Source organism: Pleurodeles waltl, chromosome 5 (genome assembly GCF_031143425.1).
Source record: "Pleurodeles waltl isolate 20211129_DDA chromosome 5, aPleWal1.hap1.20221129, whole genome shotgun sequence".
Classification (NCBI taxonomy): Eukaryota; Metazoa; Chordata; class Amphibia; order Caudata; family Salamandridae; genus Pleurodeles; species Pleurodeles waltl.
The window spans coordinates 35,379,878-35,403,364 of record NC_090444.1 but is presented as its reverse complement, the minus strand read 5'-3'; the positions used below and the strand labels follow the sequence as shown (position 1 = coordinate 35,403,364).

The window sequence follows — 23,487 nt, the reverse complement described above, 5'->3', positions numbered from 1 at the left end:
ATTTTACATGTATGGAGATTTTCCCAGAAAAATATAGGAGATATGGAAGATGAGAACTCCATTCACAGGTTTATGAAGAATATTTTGTAGTACCTTAGTACCGCTCCTTCAGTACTAAAGCACTACAAAATGCACTTTGTAACTAACCCTGCCCCCCCATGATTTTAGATTCAAATATCCAAATTGTCTTTCAAAACTCTCTGCAGAAGAAAATTCTTTAAGTTTGAGCTGGTTGGTGCAACATTACCAAACGTGTAGTCCTCACTCCTTGGTCACTCCATGTGTTCCCTTAGGCACACTTCTTTGCTTCACAAATTTTAGTCTAGCACAGGGAGATGACCAGATGAGGCCCAGTTACCATAGGAGTCAATGGTCAGCAGTGAAGGTAGTTTTTGGAAACTAATAAGAACTTGCCTTGCCGCATGAAGATGAATTTAGTGGAACAAACTACATTGACCCACTTGCCCATGAACTTCTTCAAAACATTCAAGACCTAGTTCAATAATTCACTTATCGTCCATTATTCCTTCCTTTTTCACCAAATCACACTGCTGCAAATTTACAAAAGACTACATTTACGGTTAAAAAAACAGTGAGGGAGAAGTAGAATACTGGCCTCGTCTATATTTTAATGGCAGATAATGGGGGTCATAATGTAAGCTACTTCATGTTGGTTTACTAACATCAATTTTGCAAAAATCATAGCTTTACCCACTTTACCGAGTCCATTATTCTCCAAAAATGGCAGACAGGGAGAGAAAGGCAGAATCAGTGTTTTCTTAGATGCCAAGCTCTGATGCACTAAAGCACTTTATAGCTAAATATGTTTTTCCCTTCAGAATTTCTGAGATAAGATATTAGAAAAATGAGTCTGATAGCTGAGGAAGGCGTTGAGGGCATGTATGCGTTGGTGGCATATGTGAGGAAGTGTGCTTATAATGGGCAACCCTCTCTAGCCCAAGTTAATCATGTAAGAAAATGAGCAGCGAAGGATCATGCACGGCTATAACGTGATTTGGGGGAAAAAAAGGAGAGGGCACTGAAGTGAAGTGAATGGAACTATGATGAATGCAATTACCAATGCTCAGCAGTGGAGCACAGGGTGTAAGGTGCATGCATTGTTGTAGTCTGTATGCATGAGAAATCGTAATATCACTTCCAGTTGGACATTTGCTGTGAAAACATATGGAACACTTTTGGTGTTATACTAAACCTATAAAATATGATACAACCTTAAAATCTCAATGGATCCATTATCCATTCCAAAAAAAAATGTAAACTATTCAATTATGCAATTAAGCTACAGCCAATTCTGTACCTCATCTGTCTCCAGAATATCTCTGCCTTTGTCATTGTTGGCCAGCATTAGAGGTAGCAGTGCACAGCAAAGCCAGTGCTTCTCATACGTTTCTAAAACCACTTTATGATTGTATGTCCTGCATCCAAACGACTAAGATATTGCAATTCTTATATATGCTCTATAGGAGAAATGTAAGGTAACATATTTTTCATAATGCACACTACAAATAATTTAACAATATCAGTGATATGTCTTGTTTCAGAAATTAATGTCAACCACATCAGTATCTGATGTTCCATCAGCTGTTGACCAATTGCTGCACTACCTGTGGGCTGCACATGAGACGTCCATTGACTCCGCACTCCCAAGATGCAATAACAGGTAATATGTAGTTCATTTGTCCAATCCACCTATATGCTTCATATTGTACACAACCTGTTATCAAACACAGCACGTGGGACAAAAGGACACATATGGCACTATTCACAAAGGTAACCTTACACAAGAGAAAATCTGCATGTGTTTACTCTGACACTTTTGAGTAACTTTGCAAATTTTGCTAGTCACCATTTCCAAGTTTAAATGTACTAAAATATGTAGACGTATATCCTCCCATCCATCAAAATAAGGGGAGTTGGTAAAACATCAAATACAACTGTAAATTTACTACAGTTTTTTTTTTGCAGTTTAGTTGGCGTTGGTCTTGTTAGGGAGACCACAGAGGCTGTTTTAGTCTCTGATGGTGGCATTGACTTTGCCACCTTGGTTGCTTGTCCCCTTAATATGGGTAAGTATGAGCAACTTCCCCTAATCAATGGTGTTGAGGGTGAGGCCTACAGGGACACTGGAGCCAGTGTAACTATGGTGATAGAGAAACTGGTTCACCCTGATCAATACCTACTTGGTCACCAGTAACAAGTGACTGATGCTCACAATAACACACTTAGCCACCCCATGGCTGTTGTGAATTTCAACTGGCGGGGGGGTTACTGGTCAAAAGAAAGTTGTGGTAGGCACTGAATTACCAGTAGATTGCTTACTAGGCAATGATTTGGAGACATCAGCTTGGGCTGAAGTGGAGTTGGAGGCTCATGCAGCAATGCTGGGCATTCCTGGGAATATTTTTGCTTTGACAAGGGCTCAGGCCAAAAAGCAAAAAGGACAGGGAAACTTGGATCCTGGAACAATGGAGCAAGTGCTCCCAAAAGCTGGGGGTAGAAAGGGTAAATCCCTGCCCACTATCCCTCCCTCTACAGGTGATTCCCCTTTCGAGGAGAGGAATCCTCTCCCTGTGCAGAACCTACACCAGAGGATCTGTCAGCAGACACTGCTGAGCTTTTGGGTGGAGGGGGGCCTGCCAAGGAAGAGCTGAGTGTGGCACAGCAGACCTGTCCCACACTAGAGGGTTTAAGACAGCAAGCTGTCAAACAGCAGAATGGGGATGTCAGTGATAGTCATAGGGTGTATTGGGAAGACAACCTCTTGTACACAGAGTCAAGGAACCCAAAACCTGGAGCTGCCAGGAGATTGGTCATCCCCTGCAGTACAGAGAGTTTCTTCTTACCCTAGCACATGGTATTCCTTTGGCTGGGCATTTGGGCCAGAACAAACTTGGGACAGACTTGTTCCATTGTTTCACTGGCCCCACATGTCAGAGGACACTAAAGAGTTTTGCCGCTCTTAAGTGACCTGCCAAGCCAGTGGCAAGACTGGTGGCACTCCAAAAGCCCCCTTAATTCCACTGCCTGTGGTTGGGTGCCCTTTGAAAGGGTAGGGGTTGACATAGTTGGCCCCCTTGACCCTCCAACAGCTTCAGGCAATAGATTTATCCTGGTGGTAGTGGACCATGCCACTAGGTATCCTGAAACTATTCCTTTAAGGACCACTACAGCACCTGCAGTGGCAAGTGCCACCTAGGAATCTTTTCCAGGGTGGGCTTTCCTAAGGAAGTGGTGACAGACAGAGGTAGCAGCTGTATGTCTGCATACCTGAAAGCAATGTGGAAGGAGTGTGGTATAACTTACAAGTTCACTACTCCTTATCACCGACAAACAAATGGTCTGGTTGAGAGATTTAATAAAACTCTCAAAGGTATGATAATGGGATTCCCTGAAAAACTCAGAAGGAGATGGGATGTCCTGTTACCTTGCCTCCTTTTTGCCTACAGGGAGGTACCCCAAAAAGGAGTGGGCTTCAACCCCCTTGAACTCCTCTTTGGGCTCCCTGTAAGAGGTGCACTTGCTCTTGTGAAGGAGGGTTGGGAACAACCTTTAAAATCTCCTAAACAGGCCATAGTGGATTATGTACTTGGCCTAAGATCCAGAATGGCTGAGTACATGAAAAAGGCCAATAAAAACCTTCAGGCCAGCCAGGAGCTGCAAAAGCAATGGCATGACCAGAAGGCTGTCCTGACACAGTACCACCCAGGACAGAAGGTGTGGGTATTGCAGCCTGTGGCCCCAAGTGCACTCCAGGACAAATGGATTGGACCCTATCTAATTGTTGAGGAAAAGGGTGAGATAACCTATTTGGTAGAACTGGGCACTGCCAGAAGTCCCCTTAGGGTGATTCATGTCAACTGCTTGAAACCGCACTATGACAGATATCACCCTGCTCATGGCAACTGATGAGGGACAGGAAGAAAAGAGTGACCCTCTCCCTGATCTCTTCTCCACCACTGAAGCAGATGGCTTAGTGGATGGAGTGGTCTTAGCAGATTGTCTGACTGCAGAACAGAAAGACAACTGTATTAACCTCCAAGGTCAGTTTTCTGAACTCTTTTCACTGATACCAGGTACCACTACTTGGTGTGAACACATTATCAATACTGGAGACAGTTTACCTGTCAAAAGTAAGATATATAGGCAGCCTGACCATGTCCGGGACAGCATTAAACAAGAGGTGCCACAAATGCTAGACTTAGGAGTGATTGAGCCTTCAGATAGTCCCTGGGCTAGCCCAGTTGTGCTTGTCCCAAAACCTCATAGTAAAGATGGAAAGAGAGAAATACGGTTTTGTGTAGACTACAGAGGGCTCAACCAAGTAACCAAGACAGATGCTCACCCTATGCCCAGGGCAGATGAGCTCATAGATACACTGGCTTCTGCCAAGTATCTAAGCACTTTTGGTCTAACTGCAGGGTATTGGCAGATTAGGTTATCAGACGATGCAAAAGCCAAAACTGCATTTTCAACCTTTGGTAGGTACAGGGGTTAACCATCTGATCATGCTCAGCAGGCAAGAGGAGCAGTGGCAGCGCAATAGAATTTTCAGCGTAGACAGGAGGGGCAGTTGCAGCTCGATGGGACATAGTGGGCAGAAAGGAGTAAGCAGGGTCATGCATGCAGATATTGGAGGGCAGGGGGAAGCTGGGAAGGTATAGCTCACTAAGCACAGAGGCTAGCAGGAAGTGAATAAACTGAGACAACAGAGGACAGGAGGAGTGGGCAGGGACAGCAAGCTAACTGGAGGGCAGTGGTAGTACATCAGACTATGCAGGACAGGAGGTAGGGGGCAAGTGCATGGACTTAGACAAAATAAGATAGGGAGGAGATGGGTGCTGGCAGTAAGGTAAAGAGCAGAGTGGAAGGGTAGTGGCAGAATAATGGCCAAACAGGGCTAGAATGAGAGGGCAGGGGCATGGACTTGGACAGTAGATGGAAAGTATGAGGGGAACAGTAGCAGCAAACTTTGGCAGGGATAGTCACAGGGATAGGCTCAAAAGACACTGCCAGGCTAGACCCGTGTCCACCCCCACTCCCTCTAGTGCGTTACAATGGACATCTTACTTTACATTTAAAAAGCCTAGAAATCCACTGAAAAAACAAAGGTTAAAGTGATGTTATAGTTAGGAGTTGTAAATATATCTAATTTTACATTTAAAAAAAACCCTGAGAAATTCACTGAAAAACAAAGATTAAAGGGAAGGGGTTTTATAGTGAAAACATTATGTAAAACATGCCATTTGAAACTAACAAAATCACTGAAATGCACCAGTTATAGTTATCTCAAGTAAACTAAACTTGTGCACTAGAGTAGCCAAACCTCTTGCCCCTGCCATGCACAGTACTGTCAACATTGATCGCATTTCAGATGTGATTAGGGGTGCTATAAATGTTGTCAATGAGTATGTCATGAGTGATTTAATATGCAAGTGTAAAAGCAGGGAGATGGGGTGCCCAGGGCCAGGTCCGGGAGAGGGGGCTATATGCTGCAACACAGGCCCTGAAGCTACCAGTACAACATGTTCAACCAAAAAGCATGCCCGACATGGGGTTGGCTCCCTCTAGGTGGCAGGCTGTGGTGAACCCTATGCCAAGTACAACAAAGTGCTTTGAGCAATGTTCCAGGCCCACTTCCTTCTGTGCATGGCCAAAGGCTGTGCGCAGCGTGAGGCTAGCTACAGGTAAGATATTTATTGTGGGACCTGGTCGCAGGCCAGGCCCTGCAACCAACCTCCTGTTGTGCACGGCCAACGGCCATGTGCAGCGGGGGGTTGGCTTTAACTATGGTAATAAAGTATTACATTACACTAAAGAAACCTCTAGAAATTCAATAAAAAATACAAAGGTGAAAGTAACATTATAGAACTAAAAAAACACAGAAATTTACCAGTTGTACTTAGCTGAGTACAACTTGTGCCTGGCATGCAATGCTTATGACCTCACATATTGCATCACTCATGACATGTTTTATGACATCATATATGGCATCAATGATGACATCTCAAATGGCATAATTGATGACATTTCTGATAAAATTATCCAAACTTGTTTTGTACAAATTGCTCTGTAAATTAGTATAGCATTAGAGGTCTGAAAGTAAGTACAAAGAGCTCAACATAATATAAAGCATCATTAATGCATTCACAGATGCAATTTCCATAGGTGTAGCAAGCATGTGTTATGTGCAGCAGTGAAACTATACTATACACTTCATGGGTAGCTCATATTAAGAATGCCCTCTATAAGCTGAAAATATGCTTTAAAAGCCCTTGCAAGGTTTTATAGGGTGCTCCCAAGGAGCAGTGAATAATAATTGAGAAGAATATACCCACAAGCACTAGAGGCATTTCCTGCCACAAATGCTAGGACATGCTGGAGCTATTCATAGCACCTGGCACTGGTGCTATGGACCTCTCCAGCACATCTATAGCACCAAAGGGGTGAATAAGTGATAACTTTTGTTTGGGAGCAGGTCGAAATATCTTGTTTGGGGTATAATGAATTGCAATTTAACAACCTCTTTTATTGTAAAGTTAAATTTTAAGTTGCAATTCTTAAAATGCAACTTTTATAAAGTTGGCACTTTGCTGTCCTAACCATTTATTGCCAGTCACTTCTTCCTGGGTCATATGACTGGGTGTAGTTGGTAGTTGGCTGTTGTGTATTCCTCCCAGGCAGCCACACAATGGAGGACTGGGTGTCGGCAGAATGGGATATCTTTGCAAATTGAAAGCGGCAGAGATGTGCACAGCCCCACTTGCATTACAAAGACACTACCTCAGGACATACACAAAAACTTGACACAAGCCTTTTATGACTTCAGGAAACCTGGAAAAAGAGGAGTGAGGCAGGAAGTTTAAGACACCTCTGGAGGGAAAATGTCAGAAATATCTTCTGTAGGAGGCTGGCCGGGCTTGTAGTGGGTACCAGAGGTACTTACACCTTGTGCCAGGTCCAGTTATCCCTTATTATTGTAGAAGAGGTGTTTCTAGCAGTTTAGGCTGATAGAAGGTAGCAATGGCAAAGCAGCTTAGGTTGAACTAGGAGACATGTAAAGCTCCTCCTATACCACTGGTGTCATAATAGGATATGATATCATAAGAAAACACAATACACAGATATACTAAAAATAAAGGTACTTTATTTTTATGACAATATGCCAAAAGTATCTCAGTGAGTACCCTCAGTATGAGGATAAGTTATATACACAAGATATATGTACATAAACCAAAATTATGCAGATAATAGCAAAAGGAAGTAATGCAAGCAATGTAAAGATACAGTAGATTGCTATAGGAGCACATAGGTATAGGGGCAACACAAACCATATACTCCAAAAGTGGAATGCGAACCACGAATGGACCCCAAACCTATGTGAGTTTGTAGAGGGTCGCTGGGACTGTAAGAAAACAGTGTGGGTTAGAAAACTAGCCCACCCCAAGACCCTGAATGGTATGTGTAAAGTGCACCTACTACCCCCAGAGAGCACAGAAGTCGTGATAGGGGGATTCTGCAGGAAGAACAAACACCAGCAATGCAACAACAGTGGATTTCCGGACCTTTGTACCTGTAAGGCAAGGGGACCAAGTCCAAGAGTCGCAACAGTGTTGAGAGTGGGCAGGAGCCCAAGAAATGCCAGCTGAGGGTGTAAGGAAGCTGCCACCGGTTGGAAGAAGCTTGGTGTTCTGCAAGAACAAAGAGGACTAGGAACTTCCCCTTTGGAGGATGGATGAACCACATCGTGAAGAAGCTTGCAGAGGTGTTCCCACGCAGAAAGACCGCAAACAATTCTTGCTAGCTGCAAGGGTTGCGGTTAGGGTTTTTGGATGCTGTTGTGGCCCAGGAGGGACCAGGATGTCGCCAATTGGATGAGCAGACAGAGGGGGCACCCAGCTCACAGAAGCAGGCAGCACCTGCAGAAGTACCTGAACAGGCACTTAGAAGAAAAGTGAACCATAGTCCACCCGAAGTCACAAAAGGGAGTCCCAGGATGCTGGAGGACAACTCAGAAGGTTGTGCACTGCAGGTTAAAGTGTTGGGGACCCAGGCTTGGCTGTGCACGAAGGAAATCCTGGAAGAGTGCACAGGAGCCGGAGCAGCTGCAAATCACACGGTACCCAACAATGCAGTCTAGCGTGGGGAGGCAAGGACTTACCTCCACCAAACTTGGACTGAAGAGTCACTGGACTGTGGGAGTCCCTTGGACAGAGTTGCTGAGTTCCAGGGACCACGCTCGTCGTGCTGAGAGGGGACCCAGAAGACCAGTGATGCAGTCTTTTGTTGCCTGCGGTTGCAGGGGGAAGATTCAGTCGACCCACAGGAGATTTCTTCAGAGCTCCTGGTGCAAGAAGGAGGAAGGCTACCCCCAGAGCATGCACCACCTGGAAACAGTCAGGAAAGCCAGCAGGATGAAGCGATACAAGGTTGTTAGTAGTCGTCTTGCTACTTTGTTGCAGTTTTGCAGGCGTCCTGAGCAGTCAGCGGTCGATTCTTTGGCAGAAGGTGAAGAGGGAGATGCAGAGGAACTCTGGTGAGCTCTTGCATTTGTTATCTGGTGAGATCCCCAAAGCAGAGACCCTAAATAGCCAGAAAAGGAAGTTTGGCTACCTAGGAAGGAGGATTGGCTACCAAGAGAGGTAAGAGCCTATCAGAAGGAGCCTCTGACGTCACCTGCTGGCACTGGCCATTCAGAGCAGTCCAGTGTGCCACAAACACCTCTGTTTCCAAGATGGCAGAGGTCTGGGACACACTGGAGGAGATCTGGGCACCTCCCCTGGGAGGTGCAGGTCAGGGGAGTGGTCACTCCCCTTTCCTTTGTCCAGTTTCGCCCCAGAGCAGGGCTGGAGGATCTCTGAACCAGTGTAGACTGGCTTAGGCAGAGATGGGCACCATCTGTGCCCATCAAAGCATTTCCAGAGGCTGGCGGAGGCTACTCCTCCCCAGCCTTCACACCTATTTCCAAAGGGAGAGGGTGTTACTCCCTCTCTCAGAGGAAGTCCTTTGTTCTGCCTTCCTGGGCCAGGGCTGCCTGGACCCCAGGAGGGCAGAAACCTGTCTGAGGGGTTGGCAGCAGCAGCAGCTGCAGTGGAGACCCCGGAAAGGCAGTTTGGCAGTACCCAGGTTCCGTGCTAGAGACCCGGGGGATCACAATTCCATGATCTTAGACATGTTACATGGCCATGTTCGGAGTTACCATTGTGACGCTGTACATAGGTATTGACCTATGTACAGTGCACACGTGTAATGTCTCCCCGCACTCACAAAGTCCAGGGAATTTGCCCTGAACGATGTGGGGGCACCTTAGCTAGTGCCAGGGTGCCCACACACTAAGTAACTTTGCACCCAACCTTCACCAGGTGAAGGTTAGACATATAGGTGACTTATAAGTTACTTAAGTGCAGTGGTAAATGGCTGTGAAATAACGTGGACGTTATTTCACTCAGGCTGCACTGGCAGGCCTGTGTAAGAATTGTCAGAGCTCCCTATGGGTGGCAAAAGAAATGCTGCAGCCCATAGGTATCTCCTGGAACCCCAATACCCCGGGTACCTCAGTAGCATTTACTAGGGAATTATATGGGTGTACCAGTATGCCAATGTGAATTGGTAAATGTAGTCACTAGCCTGTTAGTGACAAATTTGGAAAGCAGAGAGAGCATAACCACTGAGGTTCTGGTTAGCAGAGCCTCAGTGAGACAGTTAGGCATCACACAGGGAACACATACATATAGGCCACAAACTTATGAGCACTGGGGTCCTGGCTAAGCAGGATCCCAGTGACACATAACAACCACACTTACAACATAGGGTTTTCACTATGAACACTGGGCCCTGGCTAGCAGGATCCCAGTGAGACAGCGAAAACACCCTGACATATACTCACAAACAGGCCACAAGTGGGGGTAACAAGGCTAGAAAGAGACTACTTTCTCACATCTTCCACTTCAAAGCTGACACAAGGTATAAAAATAGGACCCCAAGCACACTCTTCAGTAGACTCCAGGACCTGTGGAAACTGAAGAGGAAAGACTGCCCTGCTGCCAGGGGACTGCCCTGCTGCTCGGTGCCAGCCCAGCTGCCTGAGAAGATAGACTGGACCTACCCCCTTCATCCCGGGCTAACTGAGTGACTCCAAGGGTCAGCTGACCGATCTGCAGTTCAGAGCTACAGGGACATAACAAGCTCCCGAGTCCTCCTGCAACTGCCCAGCTGACCTGCTGCACTGGACCTGTCTGAACCCATAATTAAACCTTGCTGAGCCCTGCTGGCCTCTTCAAAAGTGAGTCCCTGGTCCCCAAGAGGTGCCTCCACAAGTCCTAGCCGCTTGGTTTCAATCAAAGTGCACTTCTCTGGCCACAAAGGAGACATCCTGAAGTTCTGGCCTCTTCACAACCACGGGGTCACTTCACGCCAATGTCTTGCAGCCTTCGCCACCAACCAACATCACTGGTGAACCTGACTCCTTGCGCTACAGTGACTGCTGGCAGTGCCTTAGGACCCTTCACGGGTGAGTAGCCGCGCTTTACGAATACTGATTGATGGATTGATTGAATGCAACAATTGAACTTGGCACTACAGCAGCGACTGCCCTTGGCGATTACCAATGCAAAGCTCCTGCAATGACTACCCTTGACCCTCAATAGGATCTTCGTGCTGCATCTACGCCTGGCTTGCTCTCCATGCCACAGGGATGACCATTTGTGATCCTTTCCCTGCTCCTGGACTCCAGAGGTACGACCTTTACATCAATCTTCATTGTATTCTATGCTGCATGTGGTTGTGAGGATTCTTTATTAAATGGTCTTTTTCTGTCCTTTGTGAAATGACCATGGCTTAGATACATAGGGCCAGATGTAGCAAAGGGTTTTTCCCATTCTGTGTCAATGGGAAAATGTGTTCGTACATATGGCCCATAGAGTTGGAAAGCTCCTTAGTGTTGCAACATGATTGTGAATGAGAAGAAAATGCAATTAATGTACTAAAAGTAGAGGTGACCGGCTCGCACGGCATGGATGAGTGGTTAGATAAAGCAATAAAAGAAAAGTTAGAATGAGATTTTTAGTGTGACATCTGGTATACGTGTCTTCTAACAAGCATGCAATAAAACATAGACAATCAGAGAGTTTAGGATTGCAAAAAATGTGGTCTTGCACATGAAGAAATGCACTTTCTGCCCCCTGAAATATCATGTTTTCAGGTACACATTTTTTTGAAGACAGGAAATCCCTCTCACAGGAAGATTTAGTGATTACAAAATCAAAATTATCAGCATTTCTGGCACATAACTGGCATGGCCTTGGGACCCTACATTCTATGTGCCTTTTACAACCCTACTGTAAACATCCTGGCTCATTTGGAAACGTGTTCCTTATCTTGCTTCCAAGAACAAGCTGCCCACTGTTGGGTACCACTAAGGACCGTACCACGTTGGGATAAGTAAGGTGAGAAATAACATTCTTTTCATGTTGCATCCAGTTTTTGTAGGACGTCTAGCGGTGAAACAATAGTACATGGGAGGAATCTGCATTTATTTATTTTCTTATTTGTAGGCACCTGGTAAGCAGATCTACCTAGAGTGGTCAAGCTTCATCCTGTGCAGTTGTATAGTGTGTTCCTAGTTTGAGGGTCATTTTCATCTCTGAGTCCTTTACCTTTGTTTTTATATTTTAGATTACTTTTCCTGCCAGAGCCTGAAGCAGACTTTGCTGAGGACTTTGCAGCAGCGGTGCACTTCCTTGGTGCTACCCACTTCGGCAGCGACTATCAGAATATAAAACAATTTCAGGCAAATTTACCACCCCGCATGTTGAGAGATAACGATGTTTGCCCACTCATCCTTGATTTCACACCAAAACAAAACACAGTCTGCGCAATGCTAAAGATGCTGAGAGCCTTGAATACGTCAAGTGGTATGTATGCATTTTCATGTATATGTTTTGAAATGTTTGGCATATATAGAGTGGTTGAAGATAATCAAGCATCCCTACTGTTTCTTTTGTCAGATTCATCACTTATTGATAGAAAAAGCCTGTGAGGGCGCTATTCACGACGGTATTTGTGTTCGTAAACATACATGTAAGGCTGAAAATACCTTCATTTATGATCACAAGGAATTCAGACAAGGAATCCTGGTAGGCATAAATGCATTCACAACTTCAGATTTCTCCAGATGCTCCAGATGTACAGTTGCCAATTCCACTCCAGGGATGGGAAGAGGGTGTCCCAAGGCATGTTTGCAATGGACGTTTTGAACCCCCCTCCCTAAAAGCATGTGTATTTTGGGTAATTCTCAGTCTGCAATTTAATCAGATGGCATTCTGGAAATGCTTATAATCATACTGTACTCCAGACAGGAGCTTCCTGAATGTGAATGGGAAAAAGCCACCCACTACAGCAATTGAAAATGCAGACAAGGGGTTTTCGTCATGGGGAAAAATGTTTCCACTGCAAAGAAAAGGAATAAAGCTGTACATTTGCTCAGGCTGGTTCATTACCCCATGCAGAACTGTATGTTATGCAGTACTCCATATGGGGAGATTAGAAGATATCACATGACAGTTCCGCTGCTGGTGCTGCTTTCCAGGTGCACGTCTTTGGATCTTTGTGAAGAGAAGTTGACTATGTAAGTAAGTTCAGGTGAAGCTGCATTTCACGAAAGGATTGTACCTAAAACTCACCTAGAACTCGACTCTAGGATGCCTAGATGCACTGTAGATAGGAGACCAACAATCATTAGAGTGGTACTTAACGTGAAAACTGAAGGTCTATTGGCCTAAATGCTGCTTATGAGTAATGGTAAAAAAAAACAGAAACAATCTGCATACTATAATAGTTACAAAATGCTAGGGCAGATTTACACTCAATTTACTATGATTAGGTGTGACTTCAGTGGCGGCTGGCAACATTAAAATATGGTGGGGTGCGATGCTGAAAAACTCACCATATATGATGCACTCTGTCCCATCTGGTGCAGCTCTCCTCTTCCGGCGGAATCCTGGTGATGACGAGCGAGAAAAGGAAGGACTTCGCTCCTGTGTAGTGCAACACAAATCCAACCAATCCTGGAGCTGCTCTCATACTGTTTTTAGCATGAGAGCAGCTCCATGATTGGGTTGGAGTATGCTCATTTTGAGGCTAGGGTGCCAACAATTCCCTGGCCGTTTAAGTTGGGTCTGAATTGCACATGCGCACTGGCAGGGGCAGCAGTCATCCTGCAATTGCAGCAATCACGCCCCCGATGCACTCACGCTCGTGTTGAGTGCAGCACGAGCCGACATCAAAGTGAAATTGCATTAATTTGTGTTTATCTGATGTGCTTGCAGCAGGCAGGAAGATGCTCCTAGACACCTTAGGAGGAACCACCCCTGTGTGACTTACTCTTCTAGTTCTTTTGGGTAACTTCTGGATTCCAATAGTAAACCAGCCATACTGCAAGCGAAAGTCAGAGCAAAATCTTCTTGTATAAGCTCAGGGTCAAGTGACTCATAATTAAGGAATGATGTTGCTCATTTATTAAAGAACAGGGAAATAAAAAAAGGAAAACTAAAGTCACCATACAATTTAGAAAACATCATTCCTTTAGTTTCCAAGGATCTTATATGTGTCTTTCAAGAATGTCTAATCACATTATAACCAGGGGGGACAATTCACAAAGGACATGCTGGGATTTGGGGCCAGATGTGTCATTTATTAAATTGCGATTACCTAAGTGTGGTTCCCTGCGAATCGCTATTAGGTAATCCATATTCTAATATGTGAAACTCATGCAGTTTCATTTAGCGTTTCCTAATGGGTCGCAAAGTGACCTACCTCATTAATATTCATGAGGTTGGTCACAATTTGCAACCCATTAGGAAACGCTAAAGCACAGGGATGGTGGCCTGCTGGGCTCAGCAGACCACCATGTCTTTGAGTGCTTTTAAATAAGGCAATCTTTTTTTTTAAATGCAGCCCGTTTTCCTGCTCTTAAAACAAGTTTTCGCATGCATTCACAATGTGGAAGGGGTCCGTTGGGGGGGCCCACTTCCTGTTTGCGAATGGGTTACCACCTACTTGAAGTAGGTGGCAAAATGTGAATGTTTTGCGACCGCATTTCGGTCACAAAAAATTCCTGCATACCGCTGTGATTCCTTATTAGGAAGGGAGGCCCTTATCACGCCCCTTCCTTATACTTAATCAGTATGTAGTTGCAATTCTAATTTGCAATTTGGTAACAAGTTACCGAATCGCAAATTAAAATTCATACACACCAAAATGCATTTTTGTGATCACAAAAGTCCCGATTGGGCCGTTTGCAACTGCAAACATGCATGATACATCTGGGCCTTGGTCTTGTAATACTCTGGGCTTATGATCTATTACAGGGGTAAGCCAGGAGTAAATCAGGAGTACTCCTCCTTTTTGGTGCAAAACTGCACTAATGCAGTTTTGCACCAAAAAGTTTAGCACCGGCTTGCCCCGTTCCTGAGCACCAGCGGGCGCAATATTTATGGAATGGCGCAAGCCGGTGCAAAGGGTGGGCTAGCGTAAAAAAAAATGACGTTAGCCGGTCGGGGTTGGCAGTATGGGAGAAGGGGTTTTTGCACCAAAAAATGACGTTAGGCTGGTTAGAGTAACAAAAGATGACTCTAACCAGCCTACTGTCATTTTCTGACCCAAAACCATCCATACCACATAACTCCTGTCTTAGAAAAAACAAGAGTCAGCACCCCGGTGGCCAGCACAGGGGACCAGTGTCCCCTGGGCATGCCATTGCACGTTGTGCCATGCAGGGGGCCCCAACTTGGCCCCAGATGGCACTTTAATTTAAAAACAAAAATGACTCACCTATACTTACCCTACTGAATGGGGTCCCCCATCCTCTGGTGTCCCTCTGGTGTGGGTGTTCCTGGGGCTTGAAGAGGGCATCTGTGGACCCATTCCATGGTGTTCAACCATGGAAATGGGTCCACAGGTCCCTTGATGCTGGGTCTGACCCAGGCGTTAAATAATGGTGTGAAGAAAGCTTAGAACCATTATTTAGCCCCTCCTCCCACCCATGTGTCATTTTAGCATGGGGATAAATATGGGGCTATGGGGTTAGCACTATTTTTTAAATGGGAACGCCTACCTCGCATCTCATTGATGCAAGGTAGGTTCACGCATCTTAAACGGGTCTAACGGCAAAATATAAATATGAAGTTAGTTTTGCAAGTGTAGTTGTGAAGTGAAGTGAAGTTAATGTAAAAAAATGACACAAATTAGGTGCAAATGGAATATAAATATGCCTCGTTGTTTTTTGCCCGCTGTGACACTGCTGATAGGGACAGCACATATGCAGATCAGGCATTTTCAAACATTCACTTCTAACCTCTGTGTTTTATATTCTGTGCACCACTGTATTGGTGCTGCCTATCTTTCTGTATCCAATTCCAAGGAAAATAACACAGAAAGCACGGTATCATGAACCAACTCAGTCTCATCACTTTCACAATATTTTCTGTTACTCCTCCCTCCTTCTCCATCCAATGTGGTCTGCCCCTCTTAATGCTGAAGTTCTGTGCATTCAATGTAGTTTATTTACCTGACATCACCAACAGGTGCTCTCTTAAGCCCAGGTTTCCTCAGGCTTTGTATTGACACTAGCATGATGCATAGCAGCAAATACTATTTTCTACACAGCCGAAAGATATTTTGTGTTGTAAAGGTGCGCTTGCACATCATAAAAACTGTTTTTCCTTCCTTTGTGTCGTGGGGCATTACTAGGGCAGATCACCAAAATCAGCCATACATTCCACGAAAACCCAAACTACTAACATAGTTAGAATTGTCTTTGTTTCAGAAACTAACAGCTACTTGAAGCAGACACAAAGATGGGAGTCTGTGCAAAAAACAGAAGACGCACACATGGCATGTGTGGAGCAGAATATAGCAAACACCCAATGTATTGGAAGTTTCTGAGCTTATATGCCTCAGGTAGAAATCAGGTGCTGGACAGCACACCCTCATCTCTGCCCCATAGTGGAAAGTTGTGCATCTCATAGGGTGGCCTTGAGTGCCAGCACAGGGGCTGTCCCTGGCAACAGACATTCTTACTTCATATGGCTTTGTGCTGTGTTTACCTCCTTGCCCAATGTTGTCCCGGTTTCATAGGTTGTGCCACAAAGAATTAGCAGATCTGGCCCTTAATGTGATTGGCATTTCCAATGCTGCCCCTGCCACCCTAGGTGTCATGCTGTGCTATCACTTTCCTCCCTAAAACCTCTCCTGGTGTGAAATGGCCCTTCTTTGCTCTGCTGCTGTACTCAAGTCCTACAAACTCTAGGTCAACCCTACATTCAAGTTTTTATTTAGGGTCCTACCAATCAGTTATATTGTAAACACCAGAAGCGGAATCATTTCTTAGTGCTTAAAGGTCAACGATATTATTTTTCAATCAGTATTAAGACTGAAATTATGGAATCTTAAAACATGGGAGGTTGAGAGAAAAACCGGCCTTCATTACCGCTGGACCAGTAATCCCTACATAGACGCGTATCCCGCTGATAACATGAAGAACCAGCAATATAGGAGCTACACATCCCGTGCAGGAGCAGGACTCCGTTGAGGTAGCAAGGGTGCCATGGGTCCTAATGCAAGATAGGAAACGAGGCCCCATCTCCTAGTTTGGTAGCAATGAACCGCTATTAATGGGGTGTAGGCGGTCCCTTAGGCCCTGGTGCAATGGCACCTGCTGCAGTATTGATAAATATTCCTGTGCAGGGTTTGGAAGTGTTTCTGTTATATACTTTACAAGAACAAAACTAATTACATTTTGACTGAAATGGTGGGAAATGTGAAAGAACCATGGGAATTGAGTGCCATTCATCATTTACCGGGTAACCCCCTGCTTCTTTGGTGGCTCTCAGGGACTAACTTGCGATCCCGTGACATTCCTCGTCCTGGAATGCATGTGATGTCAGTGACTTTGTTGGGGCGAGATACCGGGGCATTTTCCAGCCCTCTCAATCAGCTCCATGCTGGTTGAACTTCCAACGTGAAACTTAAATACTGAATTATTCAGCAGACGCTGATTGAACTGAGCTATCTTGTTGGATTCCACCGCAATGCTGAGGATTTGGGGACATCATAACCTTCAAATACATCTTGCAATCTGAGAGAAATACAAACTCTAGGAAATGGTACATAACGTATCAATTATATCAAAAATAGAACACGTTGTGCAGGTCAGCACTTGGAGCTGCCCCACAGAACTGCTAAAATAATAAATTAAACACATTTAATTAAAAACACATTGAAATTAATCTGACCTGGAGGTTTGATTGCAAGCATGGTACAGTCCTGCTGTTACACATCACTCCGGAAGCAGGGTCCTGGAGTAAAGGACAGGGTTACAGTGCTTACTCGTCTCTAGATGCACTGATCTAAAGAGGACAGACCGGCCGCTGAAGTGCACTAGGTCATGAGGTCACGCCAGCTGGACTCATGGACGCACTCCCTCTGTGGCACTGCGTGCCTCAGTGCCTAAGATTCGTGCTGCACACAGACTGTTCTGAGGAAACCCATCTCAAAGGTGTCATTCCACCCCCTGACTACTGCGGTGCAGGGTATGCAGTCACTTTTCAAAGAGGACAGCTCAGGGCTCCTAGGGCTGTAGCAGATAACTCAGCCCACGTGGAAGGGGCACGATTGCTATATGCAGATGCCCGACGATCAGGTTCGGCTCCTCCGTTAGGGCGGAAGCGCGAAGCCCCTGCAAATCCTTTAACAAATTAAACTATAATAAACCATGTTTATTATTATTTTGGTTGTGAATGGGGTGGGGTATTGGGGAAGACGAGGATGAGGGGAGTGCACTGTGCACTCCCCTCAGTGTGCATGTATGTCTGGCCAGCCGCCTCGGGTCCGCCAAACATACATGCGCATTCGTCTCTCTCCAGCCCAGCAACACAGTTGCCAAGCTGGAGAGAGCAGGCACAGAGTGGGCGCTACCAGCCAATCCAAATGTTGCTTTGAGCAGCGTCAGGATTGGCTGCAGGGCAGGCTGGGAGCCTGTGCCTGCAGTGCAGGAGAGGAGTGATGTGGCAGCAGCGGAGAAGTAGGTAAGTGATTTAAAAAAATTTCTAAATTAATTCCCCCTCCGGCACCCCAAGCCATCCCACCCCAACAAATCCCCGTGAGCCGCTCCTGCCGAGGGTATGTATAATTTATTTCTAATGCTTGTATTGGGACTGCCAGGGTGCTTGAAACACCATGAGTGCCATTTTCAAAGTATTAAACTGACTGCTGCCTTCAGCGGAGGCCATGAAACTTGATCATTGGGCCTCACACATCTTCAGTCAGGTCAGAGTCACATCAACTTGCACTCTCTGGTACCCTGGGGATTCCAAACATATCCTAATGGTGAAGGATAGAAGCTACTGTGTAGATCAAGATATGGGATTTGAGTGACTTCATTTATTATTGGTTTGGTCTTTCACAAAGTGCATGAAGGCGCTTTATAAATCTCTAATGAAATATTAGTTCAGAGTAAGTCCAGTAAGAGGAAGGATTGCAGGTCTTAGGCCATGGTCGCACCACCATTCCCCAGTTGGGTTTGTTCCTTCACCTATAGCGCTGCTTTCAGCACTTTGAGGGTCATTCTGACCCTGGCTGGTGGCGGGAACTGCCAAATGGCCGCTCCGCGGTCAGAAGACCGCGGATGCCATTCTGGCTTTCCCACTGGGCCGGCGGGCGACCACCAAAAGAGCGCCCGCCGGCCCAGCGGGAAAGGCCCTGCAACAAGGAAGCCGGCTCCGAATGGAGCCGGCGGAGTTGCAGGGGTGCGACGGGTGCAGTTGCACCCGTCGCGATTTTCACTGTCTGCTAAGCAGACAGTGAAACTCTTTATGGGGCCCTGTTAGGGGGCCCCTGCACTGTCCATGCCAGTGGCATGGGCAGTGCAGGGGCCCCCAGGGGCCCCACGACACCCGTTCCTGCCATCCTGTTCCTGGCGGTAAAAACCGCCAGAAACAGGATGGCGGGAAGGGGGTCGGAATCTCCATGGCGGTCGGAATGACCCCCTTTGTCTTTCCACCTGAAAAGCACAGCTCCTGATATCTAAGGTTTTATATGAATCATTCTTTGCTTTTTGTGTTTCTTCTCTGGAGTAAAAGCATCCTTGGAGCAGAAATTTTCAACGCATCAATGTATCTAGGGCATAATAGAGGGCCATAACGGCAACTATAAAAAGATAAGCATTAGCAAAGCTAACTCATCCATCTTTAGTTTGGGGAAGAATTTGCTGATAGTTGGGTGACTGTATGAATGTGGTACCCCCACCTGTTCTAGAAAGAAAACCACATAATGAAGCAACATCTTAGGCTTCAACAATTGGGAAACTGGGAGTGGGGGCCTTTAGATGAAAAGGCTCAGCAGGCAGATGCAACCTGAACCTGTAATAGCATTTATATGATGCTTAGTGCCCCTGATGAGGCATTGAAATGTTTAACACCGGGAAGCATGATGCTCTGAACCCCAAGGTTAGTGGTTAATCCAGTGATATTTGTTATTGATGGTTTTTTTGGGATGAGGTTTGCATGCCTAACAAACCCATCACATCCATTTACTTCAGTATCATCATAGTAGATTAAATTAATTAGAACTAAGTGTTATCACTGGTGGGGGTGTAGTGCAGATTAAAACTTGAGCTTGTGGAGGATAGGGAGGTGAGAATTTGTCATTTTATGTAAAAGTTCACTTTTCCATGGCGGATAAAAATGTGCAATGTTAACTAATTGCTGAATATATCAAATGAAACAAATCTGCATGGTCAACTAATTAATTGTCTTTGGTCATTTGGAAACACTGAGGCCCAGATTTATACTCTGTTTGTGCTGAATTAGCATCAATTTTTTTACGCTAATTCAAGGCAAATTTGACTCCATATTTATATTTTGATGCTAGACTAGTCTAACGTCAAATTATTGGAGTTAACGTATATTTTTTGCTAGCGGGAAACTACCTTCCGTCAATGAGATGCAAGGTAGGCGTTCCCGGGTAAAAAATGACTCTAAGGCCCAGGCTCCTTATTTATCCTCCCTTGCAAAACTGCTGCACGGGAGGGAGGCTAAGCTTATTTAGCGCCATTATTTAACACCTGGGTCAGGGCAGGTGTTATGGGACATGTGGGCCCATTTCCATGGTGGAACACCATGGAATACGCCTGCAGGTGCCCTCCACAGGCCCCAGGGACACCCTCACCAGAGGGACGGTGGAGGATGGGGAACCCCATCCCAGGTAAGTATAGGTAAGTAGAGGTTAGTATTTGGTTTATTTTTAAAAAGTGCCATTGGGGGCCCTGAAATGCCCCCCATCTACATGGCACTGGGTGCAATGGCCATGCCCAGGGGACCCTTGTCCCCTGTGCTGGCAATTGGGGTGGTGGGCATGACTCCTGTCTTTTCCAAGACCGGATTCATGTGGTATGGTAGGTTTTGCATTGAGAAATGACGCTAGGCTGGCTAGAGTCATTTTTTTTTTACTCTAACCAGCCTAATGCCATTTTTCAGTGCAAAACCCACTTCCCCCATACAACCACCCCCACCCAGCTAATGTCATTTTCCTTGACCTGCCTGGCTGGCGCTCTGGAATGGCGCAAGCCAGCTATACTTTAGTATGCGTTAGTGCAGTTTTGCGTGGAAAAGTATAAAATTAGGCCTGAATTCAATAACATACATGTGAGGTTTCTATTTCTTGGGTTTGGTTTTCAGTGCTCTATCTGCCTGTGTTTTTTGGACCCCCATTGTTTCTTTTTTTGGGACTATGCCAAAGCATCTTGTGGCTTTTTACCACATCCCCAGGGGTCCCTAATTTTATGCACTGCTGGCTCTGTGATCCTTACTAACACCTGCGCAGGAGAAACTCTGTGCTCCACTGCTTGTACAGATTTATTTGCCTCTGGTTCCTCACAGGAAGGCCCCTATACCACTTATAGCCTCATCCTCCTTCTCCTGCTGCTTCAGACTCTGTTTGAACTCCAAATTATTCTTCAAGAACCCAAGAAAACCCCTTCTGGGGATTAAACCTGCAACAGGGCTTCTACCCGTGCCCAGGAATTCTTTGTTGTAAAAATGTTTCTGGGGCCGCCCAAGCCCCTCAGAGGGCCCCATCCTGCCACCCACACTGCCCTGGGCCCTCCAGCTCCTGCTTGTCGTTGATTCTCCAAAAGCAATGTGACCGCAGCATCTGCCGCACCCTGCTGCACACTAGGCATAGTGTATTGCATCCCTCAGGGGCGGTTGGTACCTTCAGCATCTGCACAACTCTTGTTTACCAGAGAGCAGTACCATGATGACCTGGACTTCTATATGACACTCCCACTGGTTTACCAATCTCTCCTGGGTCCCCAGGCCCCTCTGCACCAACAAGAGTACGCACATGGGGCCTCACTCCAAGCTTACTATGTGATCTCACAAATTCTTACCAAAACTTGCACCAGTTCCAGCTAGATCTGCTCAGCCATCTCCTTTGCCTGGACCCTTGTTCCTCCAGAAATCCTTATCCATTACCTGTCTTTCCCGCGACATGTGTTACTGTTCATCCAACAAGTACCACAGGGGGTTCAGTGCAGCCCCCAGAATCCCGCTCATGGTCTCCTGCACTTCACACACCTGGGGGATTATCCATGCACACCAATGGGGGTAGAAACACCCTGCAGAGACTACGTGGCAGGGCAGCTGCGACCAGTTGTATCCCCACCTGAACAATGAATGCCACTGGGAAGCTGCCATACCACTTTGGTTCCAAAAGCATGAATGCAAGCTGAGTTTCAAGTTCTGAGGGGGCAATTGAAGCCTTCAATTTGCCCTTTAATTTAAAATTACTGCTATATATTGACATAATTAAGGCAGTGCTGCACGCAAAATTAGAAATATTTCTACTTTCACAAAGACTTTTAGGCTTCAATAACTGCAGCACAAATTCAGGAGCTCTATGAATTCCCTTCAGCCCGACAGTTTACACAAATGAAAGTGTGCTCACTGTCGTGCACACTGACTTATCTGGGATGTTCAACAATCACGTCACCACTTCGTTCCAACACCTTCTTCCCAAACTCCCCCTCCACTGTGCATTGCTTGGGCTCTGATTGCCTACAATAACATTTGTTGTTGGTTCAGCATTTATCAGTAGTTTCATTTTGTGATGGTGAAAGAGCTGTGCAAATAATGTGTTTTGTGCAGATGGCTCTGATGCCTTTGTACGAAGAATGCACATTATGATGCGCTTACAGGTTTGTCCATGTACTGTGGGTATTTTTAGACTCCAGCGTGTATTTGATGTGCTGCAGCTACCAGTACTGTATAGGCAGTGTATTGTCTAATTATGCTCCAGTTAGTGTGAAAGAAGAGCCTATGTTTAAGTGGTGCTACTGTTTCACAAGTGTTTATTGTGGACATGTCTGTAGCACTCAGTACCTCTTGAAGCCAGGTTTTTGACACGTCTGTCCTTTATGTGCTGCTGATACACAAAAGGCATTTGTGCTGGGTATTTCTTCGAGGGCATCAAACTTCTAAGCCCTGCATCCCATACCATAATGAGTTTCAGGATAAAACTGTGTATTTGTTAAGTTGTCATGCTCACATGCTAAAGTGACTGGCAGCATATTCAGACTGTGTAGACAAAGTCCAATGCATCAAAACACAGTTAAAACATGGGCTGGTACAGTGGGTGACTGTACTATATCAACTCCACCTATATCAAAACCAAGCATAGATTTGGCTTCAGTTCTGAAAAGGAGAGCAGTGTGTGCTAAAGCTCTACAGCTTACTGTACTGCGGATGCGGTAGTTTCCCCTATGTCTATAAATCATATACTTTTAAGAACTATCTTGTGTCTCTGGACAATCTGTTAATATTTTCATCTATTGGCCTCACATATCCTGCTTAGTGCCGGCCTGTGGGTGGGGGCGACTCCTGGCTGTGGAAATGTGAAACCTCTCCCCTGTGGTTAGTCTAAACCAGTTCAGGGCAGCTTCCCCTACCTCAGAGATTGGATCCCATCCTAGCTCAAAGAAAATATAACGGGGGCAAGTCCAAATGTGAGTACAGTGGCCTGTGACATGGTAGGCCTCCTTTGAATTAGAGTAACAAATGGAGTACCTTCAGAAATAGCCTTAGAGGCTTTAGTTAGGGAAAAGGTAATTTTTCCAACATACCTTTTCTTAAGAGTTAACATTTTTAATTATAATTGCAAGATATTAGGTTATTAGTTGGGGAGATGGTAGCCCCATTCAAATAAAAACACAATCAATGTCAGCATGAACCACAAAAGAAACAAAATAAATGTATGCTTAATCCTCTGGTAACTTGGCACAAAAGCAGTCAGACTTACCTTAGAGGCAGTGTGTAAAGTATTTATGCAGCACTCAAACACTAATAAGTAAAACACAACACATGAAATATATCAAACCGATTTAGATAGAGTAACATTTTATAAATAAAATGACAC

At 45.4% G+C, this 23,487-nt stretch overlaps 1 protein-coding gene across 1 annotated transcript in view; it reads left to right on the top strand.

The window, feature by feature from the left end:
* The window catches only part of LOC138295314 (protein LEG1 homolog), a 96,070-nt gene that overhangs the window by 59,765 nt on the left and 12,818 nt on the right, over positions 1–23,487 (top strand). Inside the window, exons 4-5 of the mRNA XM_069233533.1 lie at positions 1,563–1,681; positions 11,692–11,930. Of these exons, the coding sequence (XP_069089634.1) occupies positions 1,563–1,681; positions 11,692–11,930 (358 nt within the window). The remainder of the gene's footprint in view (positions 1–1,562; positions 1,682–11,691; positions 11,931–23,487) is intronic.